The 24,954-nt window shown below is 44.2% G+C and overlaps 1 protein-coding gene across 1 annotated transcript in view; it reads right to left on the bottom strand.

Annotated features, from left to right (window-relative positions):
- Hem (Nck associated protein 1 Hem) overlaps nt 1-24,954 on the bottom strand; it is a 55,068-nt gene that overhangs the window by 8,615 nt on the left and 21,499 nt on the right. Inside the window, exons 10-18 of the mRNA XM_065440405.2 lie at nt 21,993-22,348; nt 21,372-21,504; nt 19,634-19,920; nt 16,408-16,539; nt 15,019-15,134; nt 14,436-14,538; nt 10,780-10,913; nt 8,713-8,810; nt 6,685-6,778 (exon numbers count right to left, since the gene is read on the bottom strand). Of these exons, the coding sequence (XP_065296477.1) occupies nt 6,685-6,778; nt 8,713-8,810; nt 10,780-10,913; nt 14,436-14,538; nt 15,019-15,134; nt 16,408-16,539; nt 19,634-19,920; nt 21,372-21,504; nt 21,993-22,348 (1,453 nt within the window). The remainder of the gene's footprint in view (nt 1-6,684; nt 6,779-8,712; nt 8,811-10,779; nt 10,914-14,435; nt 14,539-15,018; nt 15,135-16,407; nt 16,540-19,633; nt 19,921-21,371; nt 21,505-21,992; nt 22,349-24,954) is intronic.

Here is a 24,954-nt window from a genome sequence, read left to right as displayed (position 1 = left end):
ACCGATATAATTTTTCTTGACTTTGCAAAGGCGTTTGATAAAGTAGCTCATCAACGCTTATTATTAAAACTTTCTCGCTTGAACTTCCACCCCAATGTCCTAGCATGGATAAAAGAATTTCTTAGTAACCGATCACAGTCCGTCAGTGTTAACAATACTACCTCAGAATTTCTTCCCGTAACATCAGGCGTACCCCAAGGTTCAGTCTTAGGGCCCTCCTGTTCCTAATATACATTAACGATCTTCCATTGCATGTTTCCTCTCAGATTCGTATGTTTGCTGATGATTGCGTTGTCTGTCGAACTATTACTAATAGTAATGACTGCATTTATCTTCAATATAACCTGAACAACATTACAGCCTGGTGTGATCAATGGTTAATGGTACTAAACAATAATAAATGTAAATCTATGTCAATTTCCCGCAGCCGTAATCAGCATGACTTTATCTACACAATTAATGACACTCCAGTCGACATTGTAAACTCTATTAAGTACCTAGGCATTACGATCACGCATGATTTAAACTGGTGCTCGCATATAACTAACATAATATCATCTGCTAACAAAACCTTGGGATTTCTGAAACGCAATCTCCGCAACGCTCCTCAATAAGTAAAACTACTAGCATATAAAACACTGGTTAGGCCAAAACTCGAATACGCATCACCCATATGGCATCCTCACCAGATTTACCTCAGCAACGCATTAGAATCAATACAGAACCGCGCCGTAAGATACATTCACTCGACATACTCATATGATATCAGCGTATCACCATTAAAAGTAGAGTCTGGTTTGGACACATTAGCGCACCATCGCCGTATCGCGAGCTTATCATTATTCCATAAATTCTTCACCAGCTCGCTTCGCCATGCACCTTACATTGTACCACCTTCACGCATATCGCTGCGCACAGGCCACCCACTAAATGTTGCTCGCCCTAGTGCGCGCACTGTCACCTGCTCGTCATCATTTTTTCATCGTACAGCTAAAGACTGGAACAGCCTTCCCCACCACGTCGCTGCCATCACCACCTCATCTGCCTTCGTGGATGAAGTAACGAGTATTCTGTCTTCAAAATAAGATAGCGGGCAACCTCCTGTATTTTTGTACCACCCACCCCTTATGTAATACCCCGCAAGGGGTCTTTAAGGTAATAAAATGAAATGAAATGAAATGTATGCGTGTATGTGTGCATTACTACACAGCATGATATTTTGAGGGATGCTTACAAAGTTGTTGCTTACGGAGATATCAACCCAAGGTTGGTTCTAAAGAGACTTCTTTCTCAATGAAATCAAACCTTGCTATCTTTAACCTGCAGCTTAGAAGATGAAGTTCTTGTCACCTGTTCCACAAAATATTTGAAAACCCGCTAACTTAACTTAAATGAGAACGCTTTAGAAGATCGTTGCACATGTCATCATGTCTCAATCACCAATACAACATTTATATTACATTTTGATGCACAAATTATTTTTCGTTCCGTTTTGCTTAAAGGCCCAATCACACAGAACAAGCTATATGTGCATATCAGCTTACGCAGCTCAACGTTCATATGCAAAAGATATCTGCACGTGTAGCAGAGGGCTGCAATATCACCTCTACAGAACCCTTTGTGTTTTGCTTTAAAGGCACTTTATCAATAAGTTGGTCATTTTACTTCTTCCTATTTTATTTATATATTTGAAGTACTACATATTTAAATTTAGAAACATGTTTAGCAAAATCTGCATATCACACATAGTATATATGTTTGTGTTGTAAATGAAGCTGCATAAGCATCAACACACCATTGCACACAATATTCCCAGTGCACCGCACAAAGTTTCACATGTCCAAATGGCTACTTGGGTATGCTTGGAGCTCGGTCTCTGCGTAAAATATAGCTGTAGAGTCTCTTTATTGCCTAGCTATGGCTCCAGCATTTGCTGCCCACGTAATTTTTAGCACAACAATGAAGCTTGCGAATACAGCATTCAGTAGTGCAACCATCTGGTGAGGTACTTAATTTTGCAGTCTGTGCTCGAGCTGCCACAGTACAGGTCAAGCCTTGATACACATACTTAAAGATCTATTATTGATTAAATTCACTGTTGAGATTTGCATCACTTCACACGATAATGGCACAGACCGTACAAAACTAACGACAATTCGGTGTGACATCTCACAACTACTGCACCTGAAGTTTATATGCTGGCCACATGATGCTGGCAAACTCGTAGCCAGCTCCGGTGCCTACGATCGTATCTCGCATGTGCAGATACATGTGTCAGCCGTGCCTGTCGACTTGCAAGACGCATAGGACGGGTGGCACATAGTTAGGTGCATACGACATGCCCCATGTGGTCGGGCCTTAAGACTAGCTGAGAACAACATCACATTGTTCCCTTAGTAGTCAACACCAAAGACTCATCTCTTAAAGCAATTGACACGAAGCACATCTTGAAGCTCTGCATTCAACTACTGTTGATTTATTTGATCATGTGTTAGCTTCAGTTACTGTATGGCACCTGCCCCACCCCCCTCTGTAACATATTCTGGGCCCCAAGAGTAATGTGTCTATATATATATATATATATATATATATATATATAAATATATATATATATATGTAAATATTGAAGACTAGTCCTACGTTTCCAACAAGAATTGAGTGTGACAAAAGACGCAGGCTTTTACGCAAATAGTTTTACGACATCAGCGATGGCAAGATGGCATCCAGGTAGCAAGAACTCGAGGCCAGCGCTGTACTACTGAAGAAATGCTTATATGGGCAGTGTCACTAAGCCCCAAACTGCTTCTTCAGCCATTCCTAAGAAAGCTGTAGCAGGGCATCAGCAAGCCTCCCAGCAGCGCAAGAAGCAATCACTGACACAATAGAAAAAATAAGAAGAAAAAAGAACAGAAGAAACACGAAAAAGAACACTAGCACAAAGAAAAAAGACCAGAACAGACAAAGCCATATAGCACAAGATCAAGAACAAAGCTCAGAAAACAGACAGAACAAAAACGAGAGAAACACGGCAGCCTTACGCTGGGCCATCCTGGGTCCTGGCGCAGCACGTGCAGAGAGAGAGAGAGGAATAGAGAGAAAGGGCAAGCAGAGAGAAACAGAGGAAAAGGGAGAGGTGGAAGAAGAGAGGGGCACAAGTCAACACACCCCCATGAGAAAGGCTGCCTTCTACAAGTGATCATTGAAAGGTTTCGTCCAGAATCAATTGCAGCTGTATGTTACCTGCGGCAATGCAAGACCAAAAAAAAAAGTAATCGTCACGGTGAAAGAAACAGCGGCGCTACCTGTGTTATGGTGAAACGTGGCATGTGGCCCGTTTTGTCATTGCAAGGACAAGATGGCATCACCGTCCCATTTCCGAGAGTAAACCTTTCGTCCGACACTGCCGCAGCTGACATGTACGTTTAGTTTATTCCAGATGAAACATGCAAGTGCTGCATCCCAAAATATGGTGTTTAACAATGCACACTGTGAAATGCCATCTTTGTGAGAAACTGAGTGTAAATGGGCAAACAGTTTAACTGGGAGAGCTTTCTGCACCTGACTGACTCATTTATGAAATATTTGATAGACTTTAGGTGAAGTGTGCATGAAATGGACGTTTTCAATGCTATTGTGGAGGCACTACTCACAAGTTATTCATAAGGGCCTGTTTGATTAGTCGATTATATTTGGGAATACTTTTCACCTTTGCCTGACACAACGTTCGTCTTGACATATTATTAAAGCGATGAGCATCCTGTCCACTAGCTTAACTAAAAATGACCACGCGTTGAAAATGACATCCCTGACAGCAATCGGCTGAGAATACAGCCTTACGACTCATTGTATTTCAGACAAACTAATGGTCACAGCATGAACCTGTTACTGGACTACTCAATACCTCGGAGGACACCCTGTAAATGGTCAAATAGCACCTCGATTTCATTCCAAGCAACCCTACAGCAACACGCACAATAATTTAGCTTGAGCACGTGACTTCTCTGGACTTATGCCAATGCCAGAACGCCTTCAAAATTTAGCTCACAGTAAGCGTAATTTCAGTTTTGGTGTGGTCAGTTCTGAAGGCGACAGCGGTCAATGAGCCAGGGTTCTCATGCAGAATATGCAATGTAATGCAATGCACATAGGTGAACCCAATCATGGTTGAAAACCACGACACAAAATGGGATGGTCATGTCTGACAAACAGCAGAGCCAATTAGACGAGGATGAAGAACAGAGGTTTCACAAGTGTTGAACCTCTGTTCTTCATCGTTGTCTTGCTAGCGCTGCTGTTTGGCAGATACCGTATTTACTCGCATAATGATCTCACTTTTTTGTCAGAAAAAATTGACGCAAATTCAGGGGTGCGATCATTACGCGAGTTAAATTTCCCGCAGAAAAAAAAAAATTTTTTTTTTCGTCCCGCGTTTGCTGCGGGATGCGGGCGCGGGACACCAAAACAAAAATGGCGGCTGGCGGAGCAAGCCGAACGCGCCGAACGCGATCTTTTTTTTTCTTCTCGTGAGTACATTACATGCACTGAAACAGTTTCTTCCGTGTCAGTGATGAATAATATCGTTAATATTGGCAAGTTTGCGGCAATAACGTAGCCATGTCCACTTTGAGGGGACAGAAACAGATGGGCGCGCTTAGGTGCCAGTGACAGAAACCCATGGCCGGCGTGCTGCGGAAACTGCGGCACCTGTTTTCCCTACTAACCTAACACGGCACGTTTCCACTAAGGGTGGGCAACTATCTTAGCTGTGTTACAAGCGTTGGCGTATGAACAGGGTACACTTTTAACGTATCAGTGTAAACGTGGCTACTATCATTGACGCGCGCGATTTGTTGCGTGCTCACGAGTGCAGATGAAAAGAATCGAAAGGCGCCTTTTTTGTTTTTGTTGACTACAACCATTATAAAGCCTACCCATAATAAAGGCAAGTTTGGTTGTACGGAAAGTGATGAAAGTAATGAAATCAGGCATCTACTTAAGCATGTTTGGTGCGTGCAGACTAGTCGTTCGCGTAGCATTCGACAGATGGTAAGCGCGATCATTATTAGCTAGACTTGGCACATGACATATCGCTGCGGCAAGTTCAGGGTACGATCATTATACGGGAAATTAAAAAAATCTAATTTTGACAACAAAATTCAGGGGTGCGATCCTTACGCGAGTGCGATCATTATGCGAGTAAATACGGTATGTACTTCCATCAACTCGCCCAAGTGTCCTTTTTGTTGCAAAATGGGATGAAAAAGGGATGCAGGCAGTGTACAGATTATCAAGTGGCATATAATCACACAAAACAGCAATAACGCATTTACAAGATGTTTGCACACTCAGACATCCTGATAGACTCATGTACACATGGAAGCAAAATAATTATAGGAGTTTTGCTCTTAATAGACAGCTTAAAAATAGTGCTTGCAAGTAAACATAAATGGCTTTTGTATGTAAAGACAAACAGCGTGGTATTTTTAATTAATATGCTCACGCTTCATATGCTGCTGGATTTCTGTGGAATGTGTATGTTATTTAGAGAGTTTAACATATGTAATCTTTAGGTGCGATAAGAAATACAATTGCCAAACATAGCAGCGAATGCGGTTCCCGTTTAAGTGCAAATTGTCCCAATGACTGAACTTTCGCAATTGCTGATCGCCAATAAATGGTGAATTAAGCTCTCAGTTGCCTTCAACTCACCCCAATGCACACCTGATTTCCGAGATTGTTGGGTGATTTTGGCATGCATAGACCTCAGGAGATGGGTGAACATAGAAATGGCAAGAGGTATAATAATGGGCTGTCTTGGCTTGAACAGACTTCAACTGATACAGCAGGTAGTGCCCTATCTCGTGACATTTTCTTTACGTTTGCATTCCTGTACGTTAAAGTAAAAGTCTTCGAAAGATGCTAACTGTACAACCCCATGAAATGGTCGCATTTAATGTATGTAAGGCGCTGAATGCTATTCTAAAACTGTCTAATGTTTGAAACGTTTTACAGCTGTAAGCTCGGTGATACATCTGTAAGAAAACGCTACGTAATGCTTCATAAAGATAAGAAGTGTTGCAATTGTCCTATCATCCCCTCTTTGAATACGTACGTGATTTTGTCGGTAAGCTAAGGCATTCATAATACTTGCATGTACACTATTGCCTATTCGTCTGATGAAATGCTGTTCGACAATCGTCACAGCGTGCACCCCTTCGCACATTTTGTAGCCTTCTTTCAACCATCCAAAGTTACAAACACACCCAGAGTTCAGTTCTTGTCAATTGTGTCAAAAAAAGAAGAGAGAGAGAAAAAAAAAGAACCAGAACATCCTGAACAAAATAAGTACTAAAGAAAAAAGTTTGTGTATACTTTTTCTCTAGGGCTGTCACAGCTGAAGGACTCATGGGAACATCAACTTATATTCGGCGTTAGCTTATACAGTCCAATGCTAAAATAACAGTATAACAAATGCCACAGCTCAGCTGCAGAAAGTAATGATTGCTAGCAGCCAACAAGCACACAACCATAGCCAGACAGCCTGAGATTTCAGTCTCTGGAATGCAATGTTGGCCATACCATGTCATAATGCCAAAAACTGCAGAAAAGAAGTAAACTAAGGGGAGAAAGAGGCAGCAGGACAGTACAGCCAACAAAGAAGAAAAGTTACTGGTGGATACTGACTTTGCAGCTTCTTGAAAAGCTCCCGCATTTGTTCAGGCTTGTCGTAGTTGGAACGCAGCTCGATGAGAATCTCCCGATTCTGGAGCACAATTTTCTGGAACAAGGGATGGTAAAGCAGAGGCAAAGGTATGCCAAGTCAAAATGTGGTGTTGAATGCCCAAAAAGCAACACACTGGCTATGGGGACACAGCAGCGGCGGCTGCGGATTGATTTTGACCTCCTAAGATTCAATGTGCACATCGATCTAAGCACATGAGTGTTTCGGCATTCTGCCACCGTCAGAATGTGCCCATTGCAGCAAAAACAGTGCGTCAAAAACTTTGTTTGAATAATCTTTTTCTTTTAAGTGACGAGGCCTTTGTGTGCATTTATAATAATCCTTCATGTTCACAGATACAGTTGACTCCCGTTAAGCAGACCCTTGTGGCACTGCAAGATACAGGTCAACTATCCGAAAGGTCAATTAACAACTGTGGTGAAATGAATGAGTTAAAATCTTTTTCTACATAAAAAAAAAGTTACTAAAAAAATTTCTGGATTTTAATGGACAGTGCTGTATACAGCCAACGTCCGAATTTTTGGACTCGCTAGGGGCCGCGAGATCGTTAAAAAAATTGGGCAGTCCAAAATAATGAATGCGTGCCATTTACTGCCTCCCCCACCCCCACCTCCCCCTGAGAGATAACCCTCCCCACAGGCATGTCCAGAACAGCTCTGAAGGTCTACCAGTACGCTTATAAGGTACTGTGACAGGAGACGGTGGGTGCACACATGTATAATTAAGGAATACATACTGTGTCATGCGACCGTGGCCCCTTTTTACACTTCATATGCTTCCCCAATATACATCACATATGCTTCACCGCGTGACACCACCGTACTGCGACAAAGCTGACTTTTGAGAACTGGCATTACGCATCGCATCATGCTTGCCGTGCTTCGAAGTCATTGTAGAGGATAAAAACGGCTAAGTCAGAGCCATTGCCAACATCATTTAATTCTTTCGATAAAAAACACGGCATTAAACAACAGGAAGCTTGATAGCGAACGTTGAAGCAGCTAGGCCCAGCGTTGCCATGGTGGTCTCTATGGCTGCCAACTGCAGCGGTGTGCTTTCGCCAATTGAACTAAACAAATTTTTCTTCAGTAGACTGCCAAAGTATGGTTTTAAAGCAACAGCGTTAAGGGTCCCGTGTCGCAGAAAATCTGGTGGCAGCATCCTGAACCTAGTGTCGACCATCGTTTCGGCAAAAATTATTCTGCACCAAGCATACATAACCACGCAGGCCCTCCGTGTAGTGCAAGGAAGTTACTGAACTCACTGAATTTCTCAAAGTAAAATACGTCAGAAAAATCGTAAAGTACGGCTTACACACAACCTACAGACACGATAGCATCGGACTGAATTAACATAATTCTCTTTTGTGGAAACTCAAACACAAACCCCTTTTCTAACATTTCTACCATTCATAGACTGGCCACGGCATTCGAGATTTGCGCACACCAGTGCACACAACTCTCGGAGGCCACAGATCAGTGCATCCCGTTGCTTGCAACACCTCCAAATGGCGCTCGCCTCCGTCGCATCGCAGCCCATGCAAGAGGCCGCGTTTGTACCAGAAAGCTCGCCTTCGTGCATAGCGTTCACCGCCAGCGTCTGCCGGTAAACATTATGCTTACATAAGCCACAGTTGCCGGGAAGCATGAGAAGTAGTCAGCGATCTTTGAATGCTATTGCGTTCCACCCTTAAAGGCGAACCTTAAGCGTCCTTCAGATTTTTCTGCCAGGACTTACCAGTACATTCGAATTAAGCAACCATTCGCATTAACCGAGGTTGAATAAATGCAAGTCGATTGTGCTAGTATTACTGGGGACCAATTTCACACAGACACACTTTTAACTTAGAGACACACTGTAACAGCATACAAATTAGTTCGAAGCCCTTGAAACGATACGACATACGATAACGGAGAGAGAGAGCAAGAAGGCTGATGGTTCTGAAATCGAATCTTTGTGGCAGATCTCACCTTCAGTTCTGCGACCTGACTGGCAATGTGCCACATGAGACTTTCGTTGAGGAACTTCATGCCATAGGGCCCGATCAGCTCGGCCAGCGAGCGCAACTCTGAAAGAACAAAAAGCGGGTTTAACGGGCTCATTACTTGCGCACCCCAATTCAAAAAACACAGTCAGATCTCATTACACCGAAGCCACATCTAACATGAAAACAGGAGGGGCGATACAAAGTCTTTGGAAACTCGGCTGTAACCAAAGTTGGACACTGGTGTCTATACCTCTTGCTAAAGTCATCTGTCCAACCAATGTTGCAGTATCAGGACTTCCAATGCCATCGTTGTTCCTCATAAGACAGCTAAGCATAGAGAAAAGAGTTACACCAAGGAAATTAACAGCAGCGGGGTGAATGTGTACGGCTGTGAATGTCTTTCGTATGCAACAAAACTTTGTTGGTTCAACGAGTTTCGGCATGCTGCCAGGATGAAAGATGACCCAAGGCCCCACCACTTCAGCTGATTTGTATCGTTCAGTCAGGGTCGAGAGACTTACTGTGAACAATTGTTGCATTAGAGTGTCTAAAATCACCATGGAATTGATCATTCTAACACAATGATTCACGATGCTTTGGGCATGTCGAAGATTTCGGTATGGTGGGCACTATACGAAGCCTCTCTATGGAAGGTCGACACCCCTTCCTGAATTCATCAAAGGATGTTTCTAGCCCCTATAATGGTGACACAGAGGATGTTCTTGTATACCTTGCGACTGGGGCTGAGACGTAGATTTACCAGTGGGATCCAGAAAGAAAGCAACAGCCTATGAAGTGTAGGCATTCGGGGCTGACCTCTCCCAAAAAATTGAAGGCTTGGCTCTCTAGGAGAAAATCGCTGGTGACCATTTTCTAGGATGCAAAGGGAATCCTGCCGATTGACTACATAGAAAATAGCAGGACAGTAACAGGGAAATGTTATGCCAATGTTCTCTGAAAACTGTGTGCAGCCATCATGAAAAAAAATAAAGCTTTAAACATGAATGAATGAATCACAAAACGCTCACAGAAGTAGGCGTTTCTGATGCCAAAACTTAAAAAAAAAGTTGTCATTACTGTTTGCCAAAAGTGGCACACGACTCGGAATGCATAGCTCATCACCCTGACCTCCCAGGTTAGCCACCACTCATGAAAAACAAAAACAAAATCTCGAAAGCGCCGCCCTAAGACTTGTGTCGTAACCGCTGACCACTAGATACAATCCATCTGCTTAAGTCTATTAAAGGCCACTAACAAAAAATTAGACAATTAGCAGCCATGAAACGTTCCCAAGATTGCTTCTGCAGTATATACTGTTCATTGCTTATCAATTTACCCAAAGCGAAATTTCATTACAGTTGATCTTTAAGGGGGCTCTGTATTGTGCTAGGAAAAGATTGAGTGGTACTAACAGCATCTCCTCGATGCAGAGATGTTGTGCACTTCATAGACAGGACATGATGCTCAAGACTGATCAAAGACTGATGCTATGATTATTGGCTAAAAATGTAATGTGCTATTTACATTTGAACAACACTGTGATTATGACAAAAAAGAAAAGAAGCTACAACATTACGTTTTACAACCATTTTAGGTATTGCAAAGCCATGGGAAAGTGTTGCAACCATGGGAATGACGCCTCACACACCGGGTGCTTTGGTGCACCAAGAGCCGCCTCAAGCTGTTGTAATCACAGAAGTGACGCCATGGCCTTCGAGATTACACTGCTCTTCGCCTGATTGCGAAGACCATGAGAACACCAACAACAGGCTGAACCAGCTTGGCAACCCTGGCTAGTGCTGTCACTACATGACTTTATAGGAGAGTGAAATATGGCATTTAGACCTGTGAAAATTGTAGAGGAGGGTGACTCATTTTGCTTGTATTTTTAATTTTCTGGCCAATAGCGTGAGCCTCTGAGGGGCAATCTTCAGAATTATTTTTGCTGGGTGTTCCGTGGCATGCTGAGAATATATCTAGAGCAAATACGGTGGCCCCCAAAAGACAGCGTTGCAGGGACATGTTAAGTGGCGTCACAGAGGTACCTTACCCTGGACGTCGGAGAACTCCTCTGCAGTGAAAGGCACCTGCTGTCCGTCATGCACAAGGTTGACAAAGGCTCGGTGCAATGGAGAGTAGCACATGTGGCCTGCCGTCACCTTGCGCAGAAGAACCTCCAGGTACCTGCGGGCATCAAAGAAGCGAACAAACAAAAGAAAGGATCAGCAGCTTGTGGGGTTTTGAGCACTCACAATAGTTGTGCACCGCTGTTCTGTTGCACTGTGTTTCCGAGAGCTCCGTGGCCCTCGCCTCGCTGCCTGGACGGGATTTCAGCCCATCATGAAACACTGTCACTCGGCTGTCAACCTGCCCATGGGAAGGACAACAAGCTTCTCCGATTGGCCGACTTTCTGGTGGGATTCTGGCTTTGCTTGCGTGTGCACAAGAAGGGGCCCGCGGCAAGAACATCCAAGAGTCGGAAAGTGCGTGCGTGTTCCTCTCCGCCGACGGTAGCCCTTTTGTTTCCCTCTGGGCAACTGTCACTTCAGCTTGTCAGGGTCCTGGCCTCGACGGATGAGTACTTTTCTGTCGTCTCGATGTCCTGAGGCAGCACTGTTCAATTGTGCCACTATCTGTTCCTCTGTTTGTTTTTTGTTCTATTTTTTCTGCTGTGGGGGCGCAATGGCAGATGCTTTCCAAAGGATAGGTAGCCACTCTACATACTGGGTTCTTCGTTCTTTTGTTTTCTTTGTCGCGGTGCACTGATAGCAGCGACCATTTAACCATGCTTTTATATAACAATTACATTCAGATTCGGTTGTGACATCAACTTTGCACTGTACTGAACGTCCAGCTTAAATAATGTCAAGTTGTTTCTTTCCGAAAAGCTTTGCCTGGGTTTCCCTTACTGCATGCGTGGTCTCGCCTTCTCCTAGCTGAGACCGGTAGGGCGCTGGCACGCAGTAGCGCATCGGCACATGAAGTGGCTGAAGCACTTATGTTGAATTCCAATGGCGGAGTCGGAGCAAGTTTTTCTGCTCGTTTCGGAGCAAGTTTGTTCCAATGGCAGAGTGAGGGCGGGAGTAAGGTGTTCCAATGAGAGAGTCGGAGGGGATTAAGAGTGGGAGTCACTCCGTGGAGCAGAAAAAGATGTTCCGCCAAAATTGGCGGAGTGGACCGGAACTCTGTGTGATGTATTTCCTTTACCACGTTTGTCTGCTGGGAGGCGCCACCGGTCACGACTCGCGAGGAAGCAAAAGCTGCTGCATGCTTGGCGAGGTATCCATTCCGCACTTTAAAAAAATCAGGTGAACGACGCTGAAGAGACAAGTGACCGGTGTGGCGGTGCTGGGAGCAAACAGCGGAAGGAAATGACAACACACAAGGTATCCTGGGTAACTCGGTGATGGAACTTCTGCTTCCGCCCTGCTCGGGCGGCGCAGGTTGTGTTCCACTTGCGGATCTGGAGGCGTTGCTCTGCGCCAGAGTCGAGTGCACACTTGCGAAGTCCGTCGGCTGCTACGACTCCGCCACTGAAATTCAACATTTGGTGCTCCAGCCGTCCAGCCAAATGTCTGGCCATTTGTTTCTTTACTAGTAATCAACCTCTTAGCATGGAATTAAGAAAAATATAGTTTTCGAACAAGACCTTATTATAAGGTTGTGCAAATACTCGAATATCAGTGCATAGAATCCAATAGTGAATGCTCAAATAATTATATTTGTCAATCGAACATTCAGTATTTTTGGTGATTGAGACAAGCACAGTGCTGGATGTCGCATGTGCCGCGGAGCCCCTCATGCTCTACACAATGCAAATCAGTGCCTCACTTCATTGTTTTCGGTGCTAAACGAGAGCTGAGTGAACCACAAATGGGCCGCCCTGCCCTGGCTGACGCGGTCGTGGACTTTGCCTCTGTGAGCACTTTTGTGTTATCTGCTCCCCGACGTCGGCCCGATGCAGGGATCACACACACAGTACCCAAACACCGAAATTTGCAAAACAGCGCCACACTGGCCAGAGCTACCTGTGTCAGTATGTTCGTCCAGTACAACATTCTTAGAATGCAGAATGGCAACCAATGCAGCCCGCATTTCAGAAAGTGCGAAAGCACTTGAAAATCAAGCCGATTGGCCGCCAAAAGACGTGTGCGATGACCAACTTAACACTGCTTCAACAGCTGTCAATCCAAGCCGTGCGCATGATTTTGGGACCGATCACCGATGAGCCACCCATATGAATACATTAGCAGCAAGTATTCCACAACGCCTTGCAGCCCTTTACCACAGTGGCAGTGGCAAATTTTCATCACAGCCAGACTGCCTAGGCCATTAGGCCTGATTGGCGCTGCTTCGTCGGGCATTGGTGACTAAAGTTATGGTATGGTGCCAAATCAATGCCGATTTATTCGCAGCAGCCACGCGACACTCGGTAAGTGAACAACCACTTCACAAATAAAAGCGAGTGTATGGGATGGCAACAAAGTTGTTTGTGGATGACCACCACCTTTGCAACATGCTGTAGCCGAGGCCGTTCGTAGACACATATCTGTGTATTTTTGCAGCTTTAAGACTACCTTTTTGGATTTACAGGTTAGGTGCAAAAGTGTCGCATGACTAGTGCGCTGATTACCTGGCAGCATACATTTGCACAGATAGTGGATGGACAAGGAGGGCGGAAAAGGTAGGTGGGGGGGGGGGGGCAGCGTCGTACAAACTTGCCACGAATCTAAAGGTGTCTGCCCTTCACTGTCGGTACCGACTGTGGTTGACATGCACAGCACCAATGATGGCTATGCGAGGAGAGGTGATCGCATCATGTGATACACTATCTGCACTTTCGTTTGTCGTGCAGATTGGCCTTTTGATAACCCATCTGTTGTAAAGATGAGAAAGTCTCATATTTTGGAAGAAAACTGGAAAGCAAATCTTTGATGCAATAACAGTGTTGTTAAACACGGGTCCACTGAGAACTCCACTGATATTAAGTAAAACATAATGTCACTAATTCTTTACCTTCAGAGAAAAAAAATCACTGGATTCTAGTCAACAGACATTCTATTGACAAAATACCTTCTAGACCTTCATATAGATACTAGAATTGAGCTATAATCAGTGCTGGCATACTAGCTTGGTATTTCCTTTAATAAGGGTAGACCACGCTGTATACAGTGAACTCTCTTTAAATGAAACTTCAAGGGACCAGGGAAACTGGTTCCATTTATCAGGAATTCCATTTACTGAGAGGCATTGTAGACAGCATTGCATGAATACAAAACCAACCAACCATGAGGATGGTGTTCCGTTTAAGCTACAGTTGTGTTTAAGTGATTTCCGTTATTGAGATTCCACTGTATCTTGATTTCTATTTATCCAAATTACTGACAGCTCTCTACACTCTTGTTATGCAATGCTAGCAGACTCGCAAGCATGTGAAGCACCACATTTTCTTGGCCAAAATTTGTAAGCCTTAAACTTTGTGATAAACTTTCTGATAATAGAATTCAAGTTGATACTCGTTGCTTTTTTCTTGTTGATTCGATTCGAAATCTATTCAGTATCCACACACCTCCACTTGATTGGCATAAACTGATATTGTTTCTTTTTAGTGCCCCTTCATAGAGGACTTGAATAGTTGACAAGCACATCCGAGAATAAAAATAGGAATGGAGGACTGAGGTGGTAAAGCTGGTGCAACAGGCTCACCAGTTGGTGTAGAGGGTGGCGATGGTCTTGTCACCGTGGCTGTCTTGTGGTTGCGTCTGCTGCAGCAGGACGTTGTTGAACACCCGCGTCACGTCTACGTGCACTGGGGTGGGCAGGAAGGTGAAAGAGAAAGAAGAAGTCATAAATATTTATGATCAAATGCAATTACAAGTCAAAACAATAAACCCAGACTCGCTGCGTAATGTAACAAGCAGGTTCGTGCAAATGTTAAATACTTTTGTTACAATAATTTGACTGAATACTTTGCTGTTTGGTGCTTACTTCGAGTTCAATTCCAGTATTTGTGAATTCAGGAGTATTTGCAAAGAACAAATAAACATGAATTTGAAAAAGTACGACTGACACCTTCAGTGTCGGTGATCAAGTTGCACTGCCACTGACACAGCCCCAATCCAAGACAAGGCAAAGTCGAAACATTCATTTACAGTTGCCAGCACCATGGTACCATGGTACCAGTCGTCAGCACCATGGTACGACCAGCACCAATCTGCTGGACGTACCAGTTGGCACCAGCACCCAGTTAACTGAGAAATCTGTGAAGAAAAGACGAAGTTCCACCCACCATGGTTCTCGATGCCCTGCAGTACGCTCATGTAGGCCTGCACACTGGAAAGCAGCTCAGAGGGCTTGGCTATCTCGTGGCTCTCTGGATTGTACATCACCATCCCCACCAGCGCCCTGCGCACACAGTGGACACACCACATGACACATACTGCCTTCATTCACAAGTGAACGCAATGTGGTGAACTGAGCCTTCCCATCGATCGGCAAGTAGTCCTATGTGGAGGTAATTGCAAAGAAAATGCACAGCACGGGAACACAGAACACCCAGGCAGAGCAAGGTGCACTGACTCACAAAAGCCCTTGCTTGAAGTCAGCACTGTGTGCCGTCTGCTCAGCTTGTATGCCCTGTGTTCCCATGCAGTACAATTATAATCATGCTGCAGTGACAAGGCCAACTGTCTACCTTCACATGTATACCCACACTAAAATGACAAAACCTTAGTGTTCAGAGTTATCAAAGGGGCTTCAAAAAGGCACATTCTGCATCTTAAAAAAAGTGGTTTATTATTTAAATAAGATAGGGAGAAGAAAACTTATTGAAGGCGTGGTGAACACACACTCCTCTGCACTTGTCTACATTTACTTACGCAAACTTATTTGCTAGTTTAAGACCCCCACATTCTTTTTTTCTGAATCTTGGCACAGTGCAGCTTTTACCCAAGTTGTGCATATGACTACCCACTAAAACCACTAACAACAATGCGAATGATACAACGAATAATGCAAATGGTGGCTACACACTCATGATTAAGCCAAAACATGGTTGCCCTCAGTGCAGTCTATGCTGTTAAACAATCTAGCAACTTTAAAGCTTGTAACTCCTTATTAACTGACACGGAATACCATGCATTCATCATTAAATTTTTGCGTAATCTTTTATTGCAAAGCATTCTTTCTGTGAAGTCATTTCTTGTGGGCAGGCAGGCAGGCAGGCACGGTATCTTGCTGTTTTGTTGGGCCAATCCTAGTAGTACCTCCATATAAAATTGTGTGCCACAGGGGTGACTGGGCATGTGCACTGGGTTTACTTTGTTTTCCATCTCCCAATTTGCCATTACTAATGTTCTGCCTTACTTAATATAGACACTACAGCGTATAATGTCTACATAACTGTTCGCTATGCAACAGCTACATTATTCACACAAATATTCTCTAGAAATCATGAGTGCTTCACATTACATAGACGTCAACTACAGTTGAGTCCGTCTATTTTTTTTAAATGTGTTTTTCACCTTTAAATGGGGATGCGGGTCTTACACGAGAGCAGGTCCTACACCTGCACAAGTAAATATGGTATCTTTTGTGTCTGCGGGCCCTGCAATTTGCAGAAAACCCTTTTGTCAAATTTTAAAGATGCTTAGTGCAAACTGCCCAAAAAAAAGCTTACTTGTTGAAGCGGTTCTCAAGGTGTTGCGCCAGGTACTCCCTGGGCGCAAACGTGTGTTCCCACACATGGATGCTGGAGGCGTAGTTGATAGCAAAGCACAGTTCCGTGAGTGCCATATGTAGCTTGTCCATCCTGCGACGATGACAGGCACGACAAGTGCAAATTGAAATGCCCAAATCCACAGCAACACCTCCAACACAGTGTCATCGAACAGTACTGTATACCACTTCTCATTTCAAGATCCATCATTCACATCAACAAGCTCTCTTAGGAGAAAAGAAAGGCAGACATGACAGCAAGCAGGGTGCTCAAGAAGCCTAAATTCATATTACAAACTTAGATAGATAGATAGATTATGGGGTTTTACGTGCCAAAACCACTTTCTGATTATGAGGCACGCCGTAGCGGAGGACTCCGGAAATTTCGACCACCTGGGGTTCTTTAACGTGCACCTAAATCTAAGTACACGGGTGTTTTCGCATTTCGCCCCCATCGAAATGCGGCCGCCGTGGCCGGGATTCGATCCCGCGACCTCGTGCTCAGCAGCCTAACACCATAGCCACTGAGCAACCGCGGCGGGTATATTACAAACTTAAGAAGTAGATCAAGTAGGGGCACCGTAGGAACTGCTAGAGCAGGTCGTTTCCGACAAAAAGTCAGTGACAAGTAAATTCTTTATTTCTGGTAACGAGCAGGTGGTGTCCTTACATAACGGCACAAAGGTGTTTCAGTGTATCAACATGCCTGGCATTGCATAATCTAAATATTTTTTAGTGAAAGCAGACAAAGGTTGATTGTTAATACAAATTAAGTGCTGAAAATGTGGCTGTCCTTTACAATTTGACCTGCTGAATAATTCAATTGACTTCGTTCCTTTTGACTACAAAATCACTATTAAGACACCAGTGAAATCAACCTATACGTACAGCAAACACCACTTGAGTGACCAAACACAGTTCACTGGCAATTTGGTAGCCTTGGTTACCTGTCATTGGGTATACAGAGCATGTCTCTTTTACTTGCAGTTGTGGGTTATGCTTGCGAGTCATGTTAGTCTTAGCACTAGGTTGTGTTATCTTGTCTGAAGCCTCTTGTTTGTAATATGTCTAAACAGAGAAAAAGAGATGCAAAAGTGGGCCCAGAATTTCATGGACAACAGCCGTCATTCACTCGTCATATGCTAGATGGCGCCACAATGTCGTGCTGCAGCAAACACAAAGGCTTCAACAAGGCACGTAGGATCTGCTCCACGCAACCACAATTTCGTCAATATGCACCTGAAGTAGCAGTTGATGAGCAATAGTGCATATGCACGTCTAGATGAAGGTGGTCATACTGACATTATTTTCCTAGACTACAAGAAAACCTTTAATAGAATATTACACAACAAGCTCGTGGTAAAGTTACGGAAGCTTATAAAGAATGAAAAGATATAACGGTGGCTTGACAAGTATCTTATCTGACAGACACCAGTATATTCAGGTAAGAGTATCTAAATCATCCTTGCTGCCAGTTTTATTCGCAGTCTCACAGGGCTCGCTTTTAGGACCACTCCTTTTTATTTACTAAATGACCTATTATTCAATTCTCCTGTAAATAGCCATTTCACTGCAGATGACTGTTTTCTAAAGCAGCATCAAATCCGAAAATGACCAGGTTGTTCTTAATAGCTACTTGGCTGCAGTGTCTGATTGGTGTTGCACTTGGAACACGAAGATTAACATTTCAAAATGCGCACACATGACTATGACATGAAAGAAACAACCTTTCTATTTTAAACATAAGCTCAACAACGACAAAAATCACACCACAGTTGCTGACCGATAATCCAGACGTGCTTGATTACTCGGATAGCTCTGCAGTACTGCCACCGGCCCCATGGACTTAATGTATAGGGAAAACTGAACCTTACAGTGCATTGCACGATAATTCGAACTATGACTGCACGGACGTGAGTTAATTTCTTCTGCTTGTTACTTCTTTATATTATGTTTGCTACTTATCAGCGTGCTAGTCAGTTTACTACAGTGAAATCTCAATATAACGAATTTCATCGGACTGCGGCAAACTCGTTATTCTGAAAGGTCATTATAGTGAAAGCCTCCAAATGGATTATTTCGCCTATCAGTTGTCACCCCATGAGCTATCCCAGAAAACATCACTGTTGGCTCTTGGCCTATGTCGTTGCTATTTTAGACAGATTCCGCCGCCACGCACCACCTCATATAGTGGCGCGTGCAGGAGGGACGCAGACGCTGAGAAAAACACTGACAAGAAAGAAGCTCCATGTCGCCTATAAAGTGTACCGCTTATTTTTGCTTGTTTTTCACATTCCTTGCCGTGTACGCTGCAACTGTCTCGCTTGAGGCGGACACCTTAACTATTTCAAAGTCCAAGTGCACATGCACGACAGCCCGGAAAATGCAACCATGAGGCATCCCCGCGAGCATGAAGCTTACGTTTCTCCGAGCGTGTAGCTGGTACAACCTCAGAAAGAAGCGCAAAACAAGTAGCATGCATTTAAAGAAGGGAGAAAGAAGGAAGAGACGTGCCTCTGTTGCTAGGCGACACTTCTCTGAGTGGAGCATGCGCTCCTAAAACCTGACGCATTGTTGCCTCCGCAATAGCAAACAAAAAGAAAGTCCCCTTTCAGCATTTTTTTTTTTCTCTCCGGCACCCGTCCCGGGTTTTCCGAACCCACGTGCTGCGATGTCCACTTTGCCCGCCTTGTTGTCTGCCAGCCTAGTGTTCCAGCTTCCATAGATGATACACGGAAATCTAAGAATCCCAAGATTTCAGAATATTATTTTGTAGTACTGAGGTGTTAACACGGCATAGAAACTGAATAATAATTGTTATCCTGAAAAGTTTAATATGCTGAAGTTCATAATACTGAAATATTTTACATTGAAACTATAAGCAGTCAGCAGGCGATTTCTGAAAAGTTCATTAATCTGAAAAATTCGTTAATCTGAAAAGTTTGTTAGTGCGGTATTCATGGTAACAAGGTTTCATGGTGTCCCGATGATGTACGTTAACTTTGTACTTGTTCATAAAGCTATACCACTCCTGCCTTGGCTTCCAAAAGGCTGCTGGCAGTATTGAATAAATAAATTAATACGTCAGTGGTAAAACATGCAAGAGAGACCCCTACTTGCTACCGAAAGTTCTTTCTGTCACAGTTTTATGCAAAGAGCCTATAGTTTTTTTTTTTTTTTTCACTCACGTGCTAAGCTCCTCGCGGGTGCGGCGGTAGCTCTCAGCGCCAGGCTTGTCGCGCGGCGCGTTGGGCTGTGCACCGCCTGCACCCTGCCGGTGCTTCTTGTCGGTGCGCTGCTTGCGCTGGTGCATGGCCAGCAGAGCCATGTGGGGCGCCGAGTGCTTGGGCAGCAGACGGTCGCTCAGGGTGCACTGCTCGTCGCAGATGGTGGTGATGATGTTCTTAGCCTCCTTGGACATCTCGTCCAGGAACGCGTTCACCAGCGTCAGGCTCCGGTCGCCAATGTGGTGACGCTGCGTCAACCCGGTCGCATGCCCGAGTGACAGTGTTAGATAAGACAGACGAGATTTCACTCTACTATGAGCGTTCTACAAGCCTCCTTCTCTACACTGAATGACTTGCCAGTTTGGACAAGAGGAAGCAGTTGGCTTACAGGGCTTGTCTGGTAACCTTAAGAAGGAGAGCGAACTGTGACTTGCAAACAGTGCTACACTTTGCGGATGGGCGCAAAGATGTCCTTAGTGCCCTTGAACATGTCTTCCAGGAATGTGTTCACCAGCGTCATGTTCCAGTTGTCAGGACCAGAGAGTAGCTAGTTATCCATGGCGTTAACTTCATGAAATGGAAAACTGACCATGACGAGAACAGGGATAGAAGCACGCTCTGAACTAAACTTCCAGAAGCACCTTTCTTTTTAATTTTTTTAGATGGGATTTTACGTGCCGAAACCACATTCTGATTACGAGGCACGCCGTAATGAGGGACTCCAGAAATTTGGACCACCTGGGGTTCTTTAATGTGCACCTAAATCTAAGTTACACTAGTGTTTTCGTATTTTGCCCCCATCAAGATGCGGCCGCCGTGGTGGGGACATATTCGATCCAGCAACTTATTGCTTAACAGCCCAAAACCTAGCCATTCAGCAACCACGGCGGGTGCAGGGGCAGCTGCTTGATGTGGTCGAAATCTGAAAGCACTCGTGCCCGACACATTGTAGTGGTGACCAGTATAATAATAATAATAATATTTGGGGTTTTACGTGCCAAAACCACTTTCTGATTATGAGGCACGCTGTAGTGGAGGACTCCGGAAATTTTGACCACCTGGAGTTGTTTAACGTGCACCTAAATCTAAGCACACGGGTGTTTTCGCATTTCGCCCCCATCGAAATGCGGCCACCGTGGCCGGGATTCGATCCCGCGACCTCGTGCTCAGCACCCAACACCATAGCCACTGAGCAACCACAGCGGGTAGTGGTGACCAGGGCTACAAGGAAGTGTGAATGCAGGAGCACAATGGAGTTGTTAGCTCAGTCCCACACCTTACAGTAGTTCATTTCGAGATCATCAAGCCCTAAGACAAACTGCCTAGGGCAATAAATGTAATACTTTATACTTCTAAAGAAAAATTAATTTACAGTCCTGTATTTATAGGCAAATCACCTTTTCACTTACGACCAGCTATTTTCTTAAGGACTACTCTACTCTGCGATATACGCAGAGTAGAGTGCTATACATATACATGAAATTTCGAAGAAGATGTAAAATAGTTCGATATGGGCAATAATTCCATATATCCAAAATAACTGTACATACTACTACTACGTGCTGTGCAGTAGTACAAATTGCAATGTCATATTGTCAACTTGTAATGTCCTAATGCTATGCTGGGGTATAACTCACAGCATCACGTGATATCAGGTAAGTCAAGACAAGTGCATGCAGAAAGCCATGCACCACCTCACCTCCTCGGGGCAAAGCTCATGAGTACAATTCATGAAGTGGCCGCAGATCAGAGGGAAAGCAATGATGTAGCGCGTCTGCGCCGGGAACTCCAAGCACAGGTGGAACTGGTCCTCGAAGGCTCGGCTGAAGAAACTGCACCAATAAAGGAAAGATGCAATGCAGACAATTCAGCATGCTGCCGTGCACCTGAAGCACACACAGAGGCACACCGTATCTGCACGAATCGAATGTGAGGTGCTTTTAAAGCAAAGCATTCTTTGCAAACCTTCCTGGACTTTCTTTATGAACCTTCCCTCTCACCCCCCCCCCCCCCCGAAAGCTTATCTATTTGTTCAGCCAGGTTTTTAAAAGCATTTGTCCCGAACTTGTTTCTAAACAAAACCATCTGAGTTTGCTTACAAGATAAATTTAAATCAAAGGTCATATCTTGTAGGGATTCTTTTCCTTCATTTCATTTTTTTTAACCATCACAACAAATGGCTAGTACTGGCAAACACAAAGGCTTGGCGTCACGCCAGCTAATGACGAAGGACAAGAAGTATGAGTATAAAAAAAAAGGCTACATAGCATGGCACCTGGATACAGAGAGGTCCAGCCAGACTAAAAAGAAATTGTCTAACCAGAATATGGATAGGTCAGAGGTCTCCACGAGGATCCGGTCCAGGAAGTCCACCATCTTGGTGTGGAACACTAGCGTGTTCATGAGCGAGGCTAAATGTGGCCGCTCGCGCAGGCTCCACGCGTGGCGCTGGGCACACGCATGCAGCTGAAGACGGCACCAGTCAAGCCGCAGGCCGCGCAGGTCTGGCGGAGGGCTGTCGGTGTTGATGGGAGCTGTGAGGGCTCGCGCCTGTGAACAGGCCGCTGAAAGCAATGCTGCATCTTCCTCTGGAATGCCTGGGATGCCCTGGAGTGCCGCCTCAAGCGCTGGGGCGTCAAAGCCGTTCAGGTACTGCACGTAGTACAGCTGCACTACCTGCACATTGGTATCATACGGGTTGGTTACAAGAGCACATACCAAACTTTGACGTGTATAATTAATGCCTAAATTTAAAGGAACTTAATGGGCTTTAAAGGAAATTAACAGGGCTTAAGCGGCTTTAAAGAAGCTTAAAGGGGCTTAAAGAGCCCCTCACCAGACCACATAACAAATTTCGGTTATACAGTTGAACCCAAATATAACGATCCCAGCTATAATGATCTATCAGTTGTAACGACCATATTTCAGTGCATTTACGATTTTCCAACCCTCCCTATGGAAACTGCTTCCAGATATAGCAAACATTCTTTAAACCACTGCACTGCTACAACAAACACTTCAAACTTAGTCACAGTAAAAAGAGGGCACTCGTGAAGTGCCAAAGCACAGAAGTGTGACCAAACTGGGCGCACGGTAGCACGCGCCCCGCTCTAGTGCAACCGCGACGATGATGTGGCCTTCGAGATGAGAGAGCAAGAGACTGCTTCCTGCAGATTTCGGAAGCCGCGAAGAAGGTCACGTGTTTTCGAGGCTTGCCCAGCTCGCACAGCGATGTGTCACGCATAGTATAAAACAGCATCGCGCAGAGCTTGTCCTGGCCCGTGCGCCAGTGCGATATCTGATGCCATGACAATGCCACACTCGTTTTTGCACAGTTTTCGGCGTGGAACCATGTGTATTACGCCTGTTTCAACTATTTGGAATGATCATGTATGTTTTCCCACCATGGGAACAACAACCGCTCAAGCTTTCCTGTCAACACGACCCAAGTTGGCGAGAACGCAGCACCACGCACTGTTGCTATTGCCACCACGTAAAAGTTGCAAAGGGCCGGCAATTACAACACTGTTATCAGGAGATCACGGCTCAGTAACGCTTTGTTTACATGTTGCTGATTGCTGATAACAGCCCGCGGTGACGTTTCACATTTCGAACATCGCATTTCTTTTTTCGCCCTAAGTGACATAGATAACATAATTTTACGGCTCTTGTGTGGCTGACGCACAGTTGTAGTACCGTGACCACGATGGCTGAGACCGTCGCAGAATGGCGGCATGCCACAGTAGTTTCCGAAGTTTTTGATTCCGGCCAACTAGAATGCTTTGCTCTTGTGTGTAGAACACAGTCAAGTCCCACTGGTAGGACGATATATCACAAGCTCTCGAATAAAAAACTGCAGCTGCGGTTACAGTGTCGAAGTGATAGGTGACCGGAAATGGGTGCCGTCTTGTAAGATTGAGCTACACAATGGCACATTTTGTTTTTTAGATTAACATTTCTAACAGAAATCATTCCCATGAGTGTTGCACCAGTTTTTGAGTGCAACAGCCTTAAGAATAGATCGACAGTAGCATTTTATTTTTATTCTTAAAATACTATGGGCACTATTCAAGGCCTTGCAAGATGATTATAGTTTATAGTTTATAGCTATAGCATGTCTGCAAATTCCTTACTCTTTTTGTGGTATACCAGCTTACCGGAGCCAAGGATGGCAATAGTATAATTGGTAGCTACACTTTGTGATGCTTTGTCCAACTACAATGTATCTGAAAAATGTCGTTGTAGCATACATATTCTCACCGATGGAAAATCATAAAACGACTGCACTTTAAGGTTTATTTCCCTCAGAGTACTTTACACCAGCCGTTAAGGAAAATACAGCAGGTCATTGCAGTATTAGCGTTGTGTGCTCTCTTGTTAAACACTGGGTCGCTACCAGCTTTGTTGCTACCATAATCTTTCTGGTAGCGCTGTAAACGCAAACAGTAGGACATCTGCAGACAAGTTAAATCTTTCTAATAATTCCCCTAGGAGTCAGAGCACATCCTTTGCCACTCCTGAACAAAGCTGTGCCACAATCTACACTTACTCCCTGTCTTTCCTGAAAACGTGGCAATGCATGCACCAGCCGCACTATCTGTACAGAAGTAGGATAAACTCAAATTTCACGGCAGCTTTTATTCGTACACAACAAGTGGCATGTTAAAGCTTATCCCTCTTATATCCATCAGTGTTGCTCATTTGTATCCCAATGTTTGTATCTCTCTTTTGCATCTTTTTTTGTATCTCCAACATCACAAACTAGCACAAGAAGCCCACTTAGATTTTTAATGACGTATACATTCAAGAGGACTTAATGTTCTTCCCGCAAACATTGTATCTATCAGTGATCATTTCTCGTTTCGTGATGCCTTAACCAACATTACTTGCTAGAATATGGTTTCATGTACATGTATATCTTGACCTTTTTTTGTAATAGCTTTAGTAATTGCTCATTGTATTCCTACTGAATTATTTGTCGATTTGTATTTTATGTTGTATTTTTTTTCTTGTAATACTTACTGTTTTGAATTTACCTGTAACCCACTCCCCTCTGTAAAGCCTTCACAAGCCTTGAGCGTACAATAAATGCAAATTAAATTAAATTAATTCTGATCTGGAGGGCTCCAACACTGACTATTGGAGGTGTTCGAGTAACAATGGTAGTGACAAAGAGTCCGAATTGTTAATTAGTGTAAATATTAATTTTCCTTTGAACATTCAGATTAGGGAAGCTTTGTTTCTTCAGCGACATATAGCAAATAAATACCATTTGAATGTAA

The sequence above is a fragment of the Dermacentor albipictus genome, chromosome 9 (assembly GCF_038994185.2).
Source record: "Dermacentor albipictus isolate Rhodes 1998 colony chromosome 9, USDA_Dalb.pri_finalv2, whole genome shotgun sequence".
In the NCBI taxonomy this organism is placed as follows: Eukaryota; Metazoa; Arthropoda; class Arachnida; order Ixodida; family Ixodidae; genus Dermacentor; species Dermacentor albipictus.
This window is presented reverse-complemented; position numbering and strand designations above follow the sequence as displayed.